We start from the raw sequence: 11,494 nt of genomic DNA, 5'->3' as shown, positions 1-11,494 counted from the left end.
AGTTAAAAACTGGACGAAAAGAGAACAAACGAGCGATATTCCCCCAGAAGGGGCATCTGCGGCCTCTGCGGGCTGGGCTGGGGCCCGCTCCGCCGCCGGGGCGTTGGAGCTGGCCGAGGGCCGCTTGTCTGGGGCTTGTAAAACGGCGCATTTTAGCTCGTAGCACATGTTTCTCCCACTGCTCGCGTTCGGTGTGTTGCTGAACACGCTTCCCCCGGTGTTCTTTGCAGATCCTGCGGGAGAGCCTCACAAGCTCTCCTGTGGTGGCTGGGCCTTCTTGGGTCTGCCTGGTTTTATTTGGGGACGTGTGGTTTCCTCCCCTGCCTGCGCTCCAGGGAGGACAGGAGATCTGTAGCTGATCTTGAGAACTCGGGTTCTGTCTCTTCTTCCCCTTCTCCCAGCTGCAGCAGGAGAAGGCAGAATGGGAGAGCTTAAACAAGCTGCTCACGCGTCATGGGTTGAAGCCGGTGAGTCTTGCTGCTCCCCAAAGCTGCAGAAATACGTCAGGTAAGGAAATGCTAATTAATAATGTTTGTATTTGTAAGCCTGAGTTTATAAGACATCTCTAAAGCCATCATTTCCCAACAGTAGCAGAGATGCGATCTTCTTCATCTATTAAGCGCCTTCCATCCCCGCTCGGTCCCCATGTGTTGCCTGATCTAGTTGGGAGGTGGTGTCCCTGCCCATGACAGGGAGGTTTGATTAAATGATCTCTGAGGTCCCTTCCAGCCGAGGCCAGTCTATGATTCTATGATTATGACTTTGCTTATTTATGTTTCTCCAGATATGATTGTCTTAGACAGTCAGTCTTCTCTAGGAATAAGACTTGCATTAAAAACGCTGGTGGAAGACACTGACCGACAGCAGAACATTATGCAGGGGCTTATGGAGGCTAATCGTTGTCTTAGGTAAGACACAGTGGAAGTAACTTACCTGCTAATGCAAAGCACAGGTATTACCAGTGTCCATCTCCTGCCAGGTGGAGCTCTTGTCACACCTGAGGTCTGAGACCTTTTTCCCTGAGATTATTGTCCAATATGCAGCAGTGTTGACCTAGTTCCTTTTGAGCTTTTCCATTATTTCATCTGCTGCTGCTTCCCATGCCAGCATATTTCCCATACCTGCTACTAGAGGCTATTACTGAGCATCATCAAATAACATTAACAGGCCTGTGCTTCATTCACTGTCTTGAATGAAGTGAGTTTAATTTAAATCAAGGATTTTATTTTTTTTCCAGAGATGAGGTGCGGCAGGAGCGAGGTCGGGCATCTCGACAAGAACAACGGGCTAATGATTTAGAAAATGTGGTGAAAAACATTAAGTCCAAAATTTGTCAGCTGGAAGATGAGACGATAGCTAAAGTTTGCCAGCAACAGAATCAAGTCAAAGAACTTCAAAAAGATCAACAGATTTCACAGGTAATTCAGATGGTGCTGTCTGAGGATTCAAACCTCTGACTTTTTTAAAAAGCTCCAAAAATATTTACATTGATAAAAATAAACATGATTCTTGGGTCACAGAGTTTATGCACTGTATGTAGTTAAGTTTTCTCAATCTATACAGAATTTCGTAGAGACAGCTTAGAAAAATATCTGTATCCTTCTTCCACTGCCTCTTCAGTATGGCTAAAACTGAAGTACTGACCCTCCTTGGGATCATGTGCCTACTTGGACATGTACAGTACAGTCTCCAGCTTGTGGGTTAGAATAATTTCGTGGTGCTCCTATTATCTCTTCACAGGCAAAATATCAACAGCAGCAGGAAAAGCTGCAGGAGCAGGAAGAGATTATTGCCCGTTTGCAGAAGGAGCTGTGCAAAGTTGGGATGGAGGAGCAGCAGCGTGTTGCCACTCAAAACAAAATGTTTTGTCGGTTTTGCAAAAGAGCTCCGAAGTCTCTTCTAGATCAGCAGTAAGCGATTTTCTTATATTGATGAATAACTTGTAACATCAAATGAAGAAATGGATTTTAAAGTAGCTCAGTATTTATGTGGAAAAAGCTGGAAAGCTTAAGAGTACAACCTGAAACATGAACTCTTCTAAAGATACATCAAAATAGTAATTTTTTTCCTGTATAAAAAATGTGAGCTGGATAAATCCATGGCAGAAATTAAAAAATTGTCAGCCACTGTATACACTAGGTGTCAGCAAAGAGAAGCGAATGATTCACTCTACTTTGGAATTGCAGTATCTGCCAGGGCAATCTCGTCCTGGGATTCTATCATTTTAAAATGTAAATCAGAAAAAGAACCAAACAAAAAACTAACGAACACCACCCCTCAACCCACCTGCAAAAAAAATCTTCCAGTTTAGTAAAGCAGTCTTTGCTGTAAGGCCTTTTTGCTGTAAGGCTTTCCAGATACTTTAGGGAAGTTCTGAAAGTACTCTGAGCCTGGGTCTCTTGCAGCAAGATCTCTGTGGTTGTGCTATAACCAGAGATTGGCCAGTGCTCAGGCCTCAGCCGTCGCCTTTTTGTGCTGCTGCCGCCTGGTTTCCTCAGCCCAGCCAGCAGTGCTTGCCTGGCACTGTGCGTGGGCAGCCCTTTGCTTGTGCCCTCGCTGCCCGAGAGGAAGGATCGATGAATTTGGTTCCCTGTGCTTTCTCCTTTCAGAGTGCTGACAAGGAAAGGTGCTTTCTCGGCCTTTCAGTTTTTTGTAGCTCTCTTTTTTTTTTATGCAACCTCTTGCTTGGGAAGCGCTTTTACCTTCTTTGGTGACGGATGTTCTCGGGCTCTGTGGGACCTGTGCCCTCTGCCTCCCGCAGTGGCCACTGAGCCCCAGCACTCGGGACTGTGCCTCGCCGTCAAGCTTGCTGGGTAAAGATGTTCACAAGGAGGCTGTCAGGAAGATTTATCTTTTCTTTCTCCTCTTGAATAATTTTGCCACTTCTAGTACAGAGTGAGTGTCTCTTCCATTTTGGAAAACTGTGACCGTGTTTGTTTGGTGTGAGAGAAGAGCCACTGTTTGAAGCAGTCGTTCCTGAAGTGCAGTTGTGTAAGCTGGTGTGTTCCTATGGGTTGGTCACAGTATCTTTCAGGCATGATTTTTTAGGAATGTCTGAAATTCAAAATACCATTTTTCGTTTCTTAGGTTCCTTTGTCTAATTGATTATTATGAATCTCAAGTAAGTCAAATGAAAAAGGAGCTAAGGTGGGTCTTATCTAATGCTTTGTGGTTCCACTGCTCAAAATTTTCGTACTCCTAACTGTTCTTAAAACTTACAATGGTGAATATTCAGTGTTCCAGATGTCACTAGCATGTTAGAAACGGTGACTGTAATGGTCATGGAAGTTTGGATTCATCTGGGGAATGACTGTCAGTCAGGCCAAACAGCTGCTCCGTCAGGAGGCCAGGAGAGCTAGGAAGCTGGGAGTATTTAGACACTTGAGTGATAATTCTTTGTTAGTTTTCTTTTTGCTTCCTTCCTCTTTTGCCCTGGGTCACAGGCAGATGGCGTTGGCTGTGCTCAGTTGACTGATCTCCTTAAACAAAAGGAATACCAGCTTTTCATCTCTATCGTCGTGCCTGCATGGTACAAAGCAACAAGGAGATACTAGAGACATTCCTATAATTTGAAGATTATTATTCTGAAAACCGAAATGGGATTTGCTTCCACTGGGATTTCTCTTGTGAAATAAGTGCACTTAATTAGTATATGAAACAACGTCCTAGAAACAATAGAGAAGATGGATCTTCAGGCAGATTTTCTGTTCTATTTACTTCGCAGTTTATGGAAACGTTATTATCATACATAACTGCTAACTAAACCAATTTAAATCTTGGAGGTAATTGAATTACAGTAAGCTGAAACAATTTATTTTTCCCAGTAGGCAATATAAAGAAGATGAAGACCAGGTAGAGAGAGAAGTAAAAAGCCAGGAAGAATTCTTAAATCTAGATGCTACTCCTAATTACAGAGCACTGCTCACGGTACGGAACTCCTAAGAATAAGTCAGTGCAGACCTCTAAATGGTAACCCTTTGAGAGCTACGTGGAAACTATGTTTGATTTCTCTCCCTTAGCTCTTTTCATGTCTTCCTGACTTGTAACCTCTCTGGGCTGGGCTTGCTGCCTTTATGCAAAGATTGAGTGCTGTGTTGTGAGTCGTCTTTGCTGGGGACTGCCGTGACACCTCCTTAATCACAGGTTCTCCACCTGTGGTCCAATGCAGCAGGCTCTTAGCTGAGCTCACTAGTTCCTCACCTGTGCTGTTGTGCTGCACAGGCAAATGCACACCCATCTTAACACACGTGTACTTTAAAGTGTTGTTGATTGTGGAATGAGTGAAATAAAAGAAGTAACGTGATCTGTGTTGCAGTCTTTCCAGAAGCAACTCATTGAAACTAAAGCCAGGAATGAACAGCTTTTGCTTGAAAACATCAGTCTCAAGAAAGATTTGGAAACAAGGTGAGAAAGGATAAGTGTCATCCTTTGTAAAGGCACTTTGATAGACTTTGCTTTACAGAGAAAGAAACTGAAAGCACCAGCAATTGTAGAAGTGTATGAAATCCGCTTTTAAAAGCGATTCACAGAAATAAGATTTGGCAGCAACAGTCAGCTTTCCCTCCCTACCCAGTTAATAACAACTGCTGATGGTTAGTTTGCTGTTTACTGCTGTTGCCATGTAGAAATGTTGCAGAATTACATTTCCAGAATGGTGTTGCAGCACTGGCAAAGCTTTCTTCACTTGGCAGAGTTTTACAGATATCGTCACATGTAAGAGATATAATACGGTACTTTTTCCTTCTAACAGACCAACAGCACAGGAATTAAAACTTTACAAGCACCAAGTGAAGAAACTAGAAAAAATGTTAAAGAAAACTGTCCAGTAAGTATATTTCTTTAGTAACTTCCATGAACTTCTTAAGGCAAAGATACTCTGCAACGTGGAAAGTAGAGAGCAGCTTATAAAGCAGGTTTCTCATCGCTGTTCTTTGGAGCCCGGTTATGGGCAGCAAATGCTGCAGCAGCTCCAAAGATACCCTGTGAATCTCTGAAATGAGGGCATGCTCTCCAGGTGGGGCCACAGCAGTGCATCCTTTTTATTTCATCTTCCTGGATTTGATTTGACTGCTGTCACAGGCGCTGTGGACAGGACCAAACTGTTGTTTGGTGCCTCTGTGTGCTATAAGGAATTCTGCTGGTTACACTATGGATCATGAATGAGAAAATACGAGTTGGCAAAATGTTGCAGCTACTGAAGTTACGTCCGTATTATTCTTAGAAATTGACTTAGTTTTTTATCCAAAATGTGGCAAGAAAACACATTGAAAGACCTGGTTTTGTCTGTCAGACAAAGTGTTTTTGTCTGTAATTAATCATTTGTGGATGTGTGAGCTGAATGTCTGAAAAGGCACCACTTTTAAAGTGTTCAGTTCTTCATATTTAAGTGGTTTTTTTTCTTTCATGCATGTATGATTTAGAGGTAGTTTTAGAGAAAGTCATCTGAGATTTAACAAGAATGGTAGCGAGCTATATATAGTAAACCAGGAAAGCTGTTCAAGCAGTAGTAGATAAACACTGTGAGCAGGGAATTTGACTTTTAGTTAAATTCTGGATTTGTAAGTCTTCAGCCTAGTAGAACCTCTGGTACCAGAGGTACCTCCTGACTTAGCATGCAGCGTGCAGTAATCTTAAACTGGAGACTTGAGATAAATTCATGATACTTACATTAGGTATTCTATTCTTCATCTGGCCCAGTTTGATGTAATTCTAGTGGCAGGCATCATAAATCAGAGATTTTACTTTGTAGGTGTATTTGTGCTATACACACCTGGTTCTTCTGCTAAGGCTGCTTGTGTCACCTGCTGTATGTGTTTGGCACATAGATCTTCGGGGAGTAGTACCAGAGAAAGAACAGAAGAAAAGAAAGGACCCGAGAGTATCGCAGGAGTGGATCAGCTGCAGGCAGTGTGCCAGCAATACTTGCAGGTATGCACGTTTTATCTGTACGGTGTGTATCTAGCACTGCTACAATGAGATATAATACATGAGTTTTGTTTAAGTGTGTAAATGGGAGCACGCGATTTTAAACCTAAGCATTCAAATCAAGTCTTCTACACAAGCTGTGTAATGCTCTGGATTTGGCAGTTGATGTAGACTTATTCTTAATGGTTCTATCTTCGTGTAAGCTACCTGAAAATAGAGCAAGGAAGCAGAGACTAGGCTGGCAAATATCAAACCAAGGATTTAGCGGAAGTCTTTTCAGGACAAGGATATGCTTAAGCTCTTCATCAAGACAGATCCTTATGTTACAATTTTAAACACGCCTGAGGCTGTAATTTTTCTTTGAATTAAAAAAAACCAGAAGTAAATATAGTAAGACTTACTGAAATATAAACTGGAGAAGTAACAGTGCCTCAAGTGGATAAATGTTAAATATCCCTCAAAGGGGAGTATATTTGCATTACTTCTACATATCTTCTAGCTAGTATATTTTTAAATCTTGGTATCTATTACATACTGAATCCATCTGTAAAATGAATCAATAGTAACTTATTGGAGCTATTTATGATTTAATGTTTAGGCAGTCATGACTGGTGGAGAGGGATTTTCTTATAAAATAATACCTTTGAGCAGTAACATTTGTTATTTTGATGTTGAAGGTTTTGTCCCACATTGATTCTATTTTGCGAAGTCCACGAGCTCCTCCGTTAATATACAGGCGCAGTAAAGGGCCAGTGCCAAATTCTGTTAAAGAGAACGGACAGGAATGTGGATTTGAGCACCTCCCGCTCACTATAGAAATGTGGGCAGATCAGCTAATGGCTCTAAAGGTAACACATTATTGTACTGAGCTTTAGATTCCTCCTCTGATCTGCTGACCACCTCTCAGTCTCTCCCTACATGTAGGTATTTTTCTGTGTGTAACTTTTGTCATTGTCTGACGTGGTGTTAAATTTTAAAACCAGTTCTGCTATCCATAGATATACCACTTCAAAAGGATAGTAAAGCAAAAAACGTGCATTGTGCCTGCAGGCCAGACATACTCCTCTCTGTTTATCGTCTAAATGCTTTTGTTCACTGAGTCCCTAAGAAGCCACTTGAGCTTTAGAGTCTATGTACTTCACACATTAATGTTGATGCATTCTCTTTCTTCCTTTTGTCTTGCCACAACAGTAGCTTTTTTATCTCAGAACAAATGAAGTTTTGCTTTGAAACCATAGAATAGAATCATAGAATCATTAAGGTTAGAAAAGACCTCTAAGATCATCAAGTCCAACAGTCAACCCAATAGCACTGTGACCACTAAACCATGTCCTAAAGTGCCATGTCTGCACGTTTTTTGAACACCTCCAGGGATGGCAACTCCACCACTTCCCTGGGCAGCCTGTTCCAACGCCTCACCGCTCTTTCAGTAAAGAGATTTTCTTAGTATCTAATCTAAACCTCCCCTGGTGCAACTTGAGGCCGTTTCCTCTTGTCCTGTCACTAGTAACTTGGGAGAAGAGCCCAACACCCACTTCCCTACAGCCTCCTTTCAGGTAGCTGTAGAGAGCAATGAGGTCTCCCCTCAGCCTCCTTTTCTCCAGGCTGAACAATCCCACTTCCCTGGGCTGCTCCCCATACAACATGCTCTCCAGACCCCTTGCCAGCTTGGTTGCCCTAACCAAACTCTCTGTGGCCAACACTTCTTATTTCACTGAAACTCCAATATATGAAGTATTTTTGATTTAAAAAGAACAGAGATAGCCTAAAAATTAAAGAATGTAAGCAAGATACTGCGTTTAAGTTCCATGAAAACTAAAACGTTCCTGTCTTCAGTACTGGAATGTTTTTGCCTATGAGAAACAGAAAATCTGCCTGTTTCTATAACAGAACAACTATATAAAAACAACTTTAAGAAGTTACTAAAATAAACTGTGTCCTCTCCCTTCTTTTAAAAGGATTTGCATAAGTCCTTGAGAAAACTGTCCCTGGAATTGGTGCCCTGGCACACTGCAGATCCACAGGATAACAGAGAGTCCATTCGGGTCGAAGATCTCCAGTTCATAGTAGATGCAATTTTGGAAGAAATAGAAAATAAGGAAAAGGTAATTCTTACCAGGGGTTTTTAATCAGAAGTTACTGTGGAATTCTTAAATGCGTCCTTCACACGGTGATTAGATCTGCACATTTGAAAGCCTTGTGGGGTTTAAGAAGTAGCTGTTTGAAGATATTCAATAGTCAAAGACTATTTTAACATAATGGATAAATTCACCCTGGGGAAGACTGCTTTAATCAAAGTCATTTGACCAGCGATGGATTTGCATTGCCCTGTAGTCCCAGGTAATACCCTGTTCTGTTTCTCAGTCTGCATTGAGAACACATAAATGTACCTACTAAGCAACAGAGAAGAAAGCCTTCAAAGAAGTATTTTTGGTTTGTTGGCTATTTGTGTTTGAAAATTCTCTTTACAGTCTGTCTTCAGATTGAAGAGCATTTGAAATGCTGTAATTTAATAAAGGAAGTTACACTCATTTTTCTTCCTAGACTAGTTTTAAGAATGTTTCATGGTGTAGAAGAATCCTTCCCTTGTTGAGCAATAGCAGCATCGAGTTCTTCTTTCTGCTTGCTTCAGAACAGCCAGACACCGTCCTTACCAACCCTGTTTGCGATAGTCTCTCACTTCCAGAAGTTGTTTGATGTGAATTCTCTGAACGGTGTTTATCCACGGATGAATGAGGTGTACACAAAACTCGGGGAAATGACCAACGCCATGAGAAATATCCATGAGCTCCTGGAACTAGGTAAAGGCCAAGCATTGGTTGAGACCATTTCCAAAGGAAGATGACAAGTGAGAAGTTCATCTCTTAATAGAAAATAAGTTGAGCTGTTGAGAAATGAGTAAACTGAGTATATTCTTCACCGTGAAGATAAAAATAGGTTGCTGTCAGTTGGCAGTTTGAATAGCAGAACCTCGTTATTTGTATGCCTTTAGCAGTTGCTGAGAAATAGGCAGAAGAAGGGAATAACAGAGGAAATTGAATTTTTAATTATCTTTTTTTTAAACAAAGCTTTGTTTCCTGTGAGTTGACTTTATAATTCTTGAACATCTTTCATTCGCTGCTTGAAAGATAAAAAATAACTCAAACTCTGCGTAATTTCTACTCAGTAATTCATTCCAGTGTAGTTATTTCCAATCCTCAGAAACTTCCATCTAAACTTAAAAAAGTTGTCAAATGTCAAAACCAAAGTACCGGGTTACTTCCCAGTACCTGTTCTGTTCTGGTTTGTACTTCTGGAGAGCAGCAGCTGCCGCTGCTCTTGGGTTTAGGCGTTTGGCTGCGCCGCCGGGCGTACAGCCCCACAGCTCCTGGGCTGCCTGGCTGGGAGCCGTGCTGGAGGAGCGAAGCAGCACAGGAGGCGGGAAGCCTCGTGTCTCCCTAACAAAGGCAAACCAGCAGAGCTCAGAGAATGCCTTCTCCAAGGCTAGTTCTTCTGAAATTGAGGGAGAAAAGGGCAGGGTCCTGTTACCCTCAGTCACAGCAGTCAAAGCAGGTAAAATACCAAAACTGGCTATTGAAGGATTGATGGAGCAGGTCCCATTGGCGGTCTAGCTCCTCTACTTCTGCTGGGTTACAGGAACCTAATAAATAACCCTCTCACCATATATAATTCTAGTTTGCTGATTTCCAGTTGTTGTAGGGTGCACTTCAGCACCATCGCTGCTGTGAAAGCACACAGCTCTGACAAGTTTTTTTAGCCACTAAAGGATTAGTGAGAGATTCACCATTCCTAGCTAACCTTAGTTTGTTTCTGACCATAGGTGTTTTGTTCTGTGGATGATGGAACTTGTATGCCTAGATGTGTGAAACCCAAATAATACCTGGGCACATGCAAGAATCGGATTGTGTCTAAAACACTTTCCTGTTGTTACTGTTACAAGAAACATGAAGTGTTTTGTTTTTCCAGACAGTTCAGCTCCACCCACAATGGTAGTGGATACTGTTGGGAAACTGTGTGACGTAATTAATGAGAATGTGACTGAGCAGGTACAGCAGCTTCTGGGGACCCAAGACATCTACAGGTATGTGGCTCTGTTCCACTGGCAACCTTCTTCAAACGTCAAATTTAGTAATTGAGAGAACTGGCTAAAACAGATACTTGTAGGAAACTTAAATCGTGTTATGAAGTCAGGGAGCTGTGAGAGGAAAGGCGTTACTACTATCCCACACAAAACAAATCTTGAATATTTTTCAAGAGGATAAAGCTGGCAAAAAGAAAAATTAAGGCCAGACAGCTCCAAAACACCTTGTTGGTTTGTGTGGATAAAAGAATCAAATAAGCCTTACTGAGATGTGTGTTTCATGAGGAGACAAAGCAAATACTGCACGTGGGTGGGGAGGAGAAAGTGCTGCAGGGTTTGAGCTGTAATATTGAAGTGTTGCTAAGAGAACATATGACCCAAACTGCCCACGAATGTTTTGGGAACTGGACAAATCCTGTTACATCTTCACCAGCTGACAACATCCAGGTACTCGGCAGCAGGCTGGGAGAGCTGGCATCCAGCACGCGCTTGGCAAACATGCTAAAAAAGAACTGCGGCGGGCAGCAAGTCTGACACAGGCTGAGTTAACAATACTCAGTAAGTCCCTCAGCCTTTCTGCACTTCTCACAGTTCTAACAGAATAGCTGCTTACAAAATATTCCTTGCTCCACCTCTGAGGCAGTTATACCTGCCACCCCCCAGGCAGTATTCAGCATAGATAAGATTCATGTTCCAGTCCAAAAATTACCTGGTGCCATGCAAGTAGGAAAGGAAGAGCAGGGCACAAATAGTGACATTTGAGATCCTCTTTGGACAGCTAACAGTTGTTGGCTGCACACTTCAGAACCTGAGAACGCATTTTTGGTGTAGATGGTTTTATGTACTAGTAAGTAGCGGGGCTTTCAGAAAGTTATGATGTAACAACAAAACAGCCAACAAGATGAACTTAAAAAGCCCTTGTGCCTTGTACCTGACTGTCTCAATTGCACATTTCAGTATCATCAGCAAGCTAGAAGAACACGAGTGCTTCTTTCCACCATTTCAAGCTCTCATTCAAGATTTGCTCTGTCTTCTAGGTGAGTAATATTTGCGCCAGTTGTAATTATCTTCATGCCAGCGCTTCTACCTAGAACTTTAAATAGCTAACAAGTGTTTTGTTTGCTCCCGGTGTGCTAAAACACAAAGAGGATGCAAGAGGAGTGTTAAGTTTTGCCTCACTCTCCATCTTTCCCCAAGAAGTGATGAAAATACTCTGTTTTTGTTGAACATGGGGTTGCATACATTCAGTCCTGTTACCCGTAGGATAAGCCAAATTGGAAAAACACTCAAAAGCATTAAAAGGCGGGAGGAGGGTTTTTTCTTGTCCACCAGTTATATTTCTAACATTTAAGTTGGAATTTTGGCTGAACCTGAGGATGTTTTAGGTACACAAATCTTAACCATGTTACTTTTTATTCTGTTTCAGAGATCAGTAACGTGGATGATATTTTGCCTACTGTGCGAAATTTGAAATTGGTGGCTACTTAA

General features: G+C 42.0%; 1 protein-coding gene across 1 annotated transcript; it reads left to right on the top strand.

Annotated features, from left to right (window-relative positions):
- Window positions 1-401: 401 nt before the first annotated feature.
- On the top strand, window positions 402-11,494 carry CEP70 (centrosomal protein 70kDa; the record flags this gene model as incomplete). Its single annotated transcript, XM_009875180.1, has 15 exons — window positions 402-507; window positions 785-908; window positions 1,238-1,418; window positions 1,741-1,910; window positions 3,088-3,147; window positions 3,828-3,927; window positions 4,316-4,404; window positions 4,751-4,825; window positions 5,826-5,928; window positions 6,603-6,773; window positions 7,884-8,030; window positions 8,558-8,726; window positions 9,892-10,006; window positions 10,964-11,043; window positions 11,433-11,494. Coding segments are annotated over 15 exons (1,752 nt in total), but the record flags the coding sequence as incomplete, so codon positions are not given.

The sequence above is a fragment of the Apaloderma vittatum genome, unplaced genomic scaffold, assembly GCF_000703405.1.
Source record: "Apaloderma vittatum isolate BGI_N311 unplaced genomic scaffold, ASM70340v1 scaffold21830, whole genome shotgun sequence".
Classification (NCBI taxonomy): domain Eukaryota; kingdom Metazoa; phylum Chordata; class Aves; order Trogoniformes; family Trogonidae; genus Apaloderma; species Apaloderma vittatum.
The sequence above is the reverse complement of the archived record's forward strand: the minus strand, read 5'-3'. Positions and strand labels throughout refer to the sequence as shown.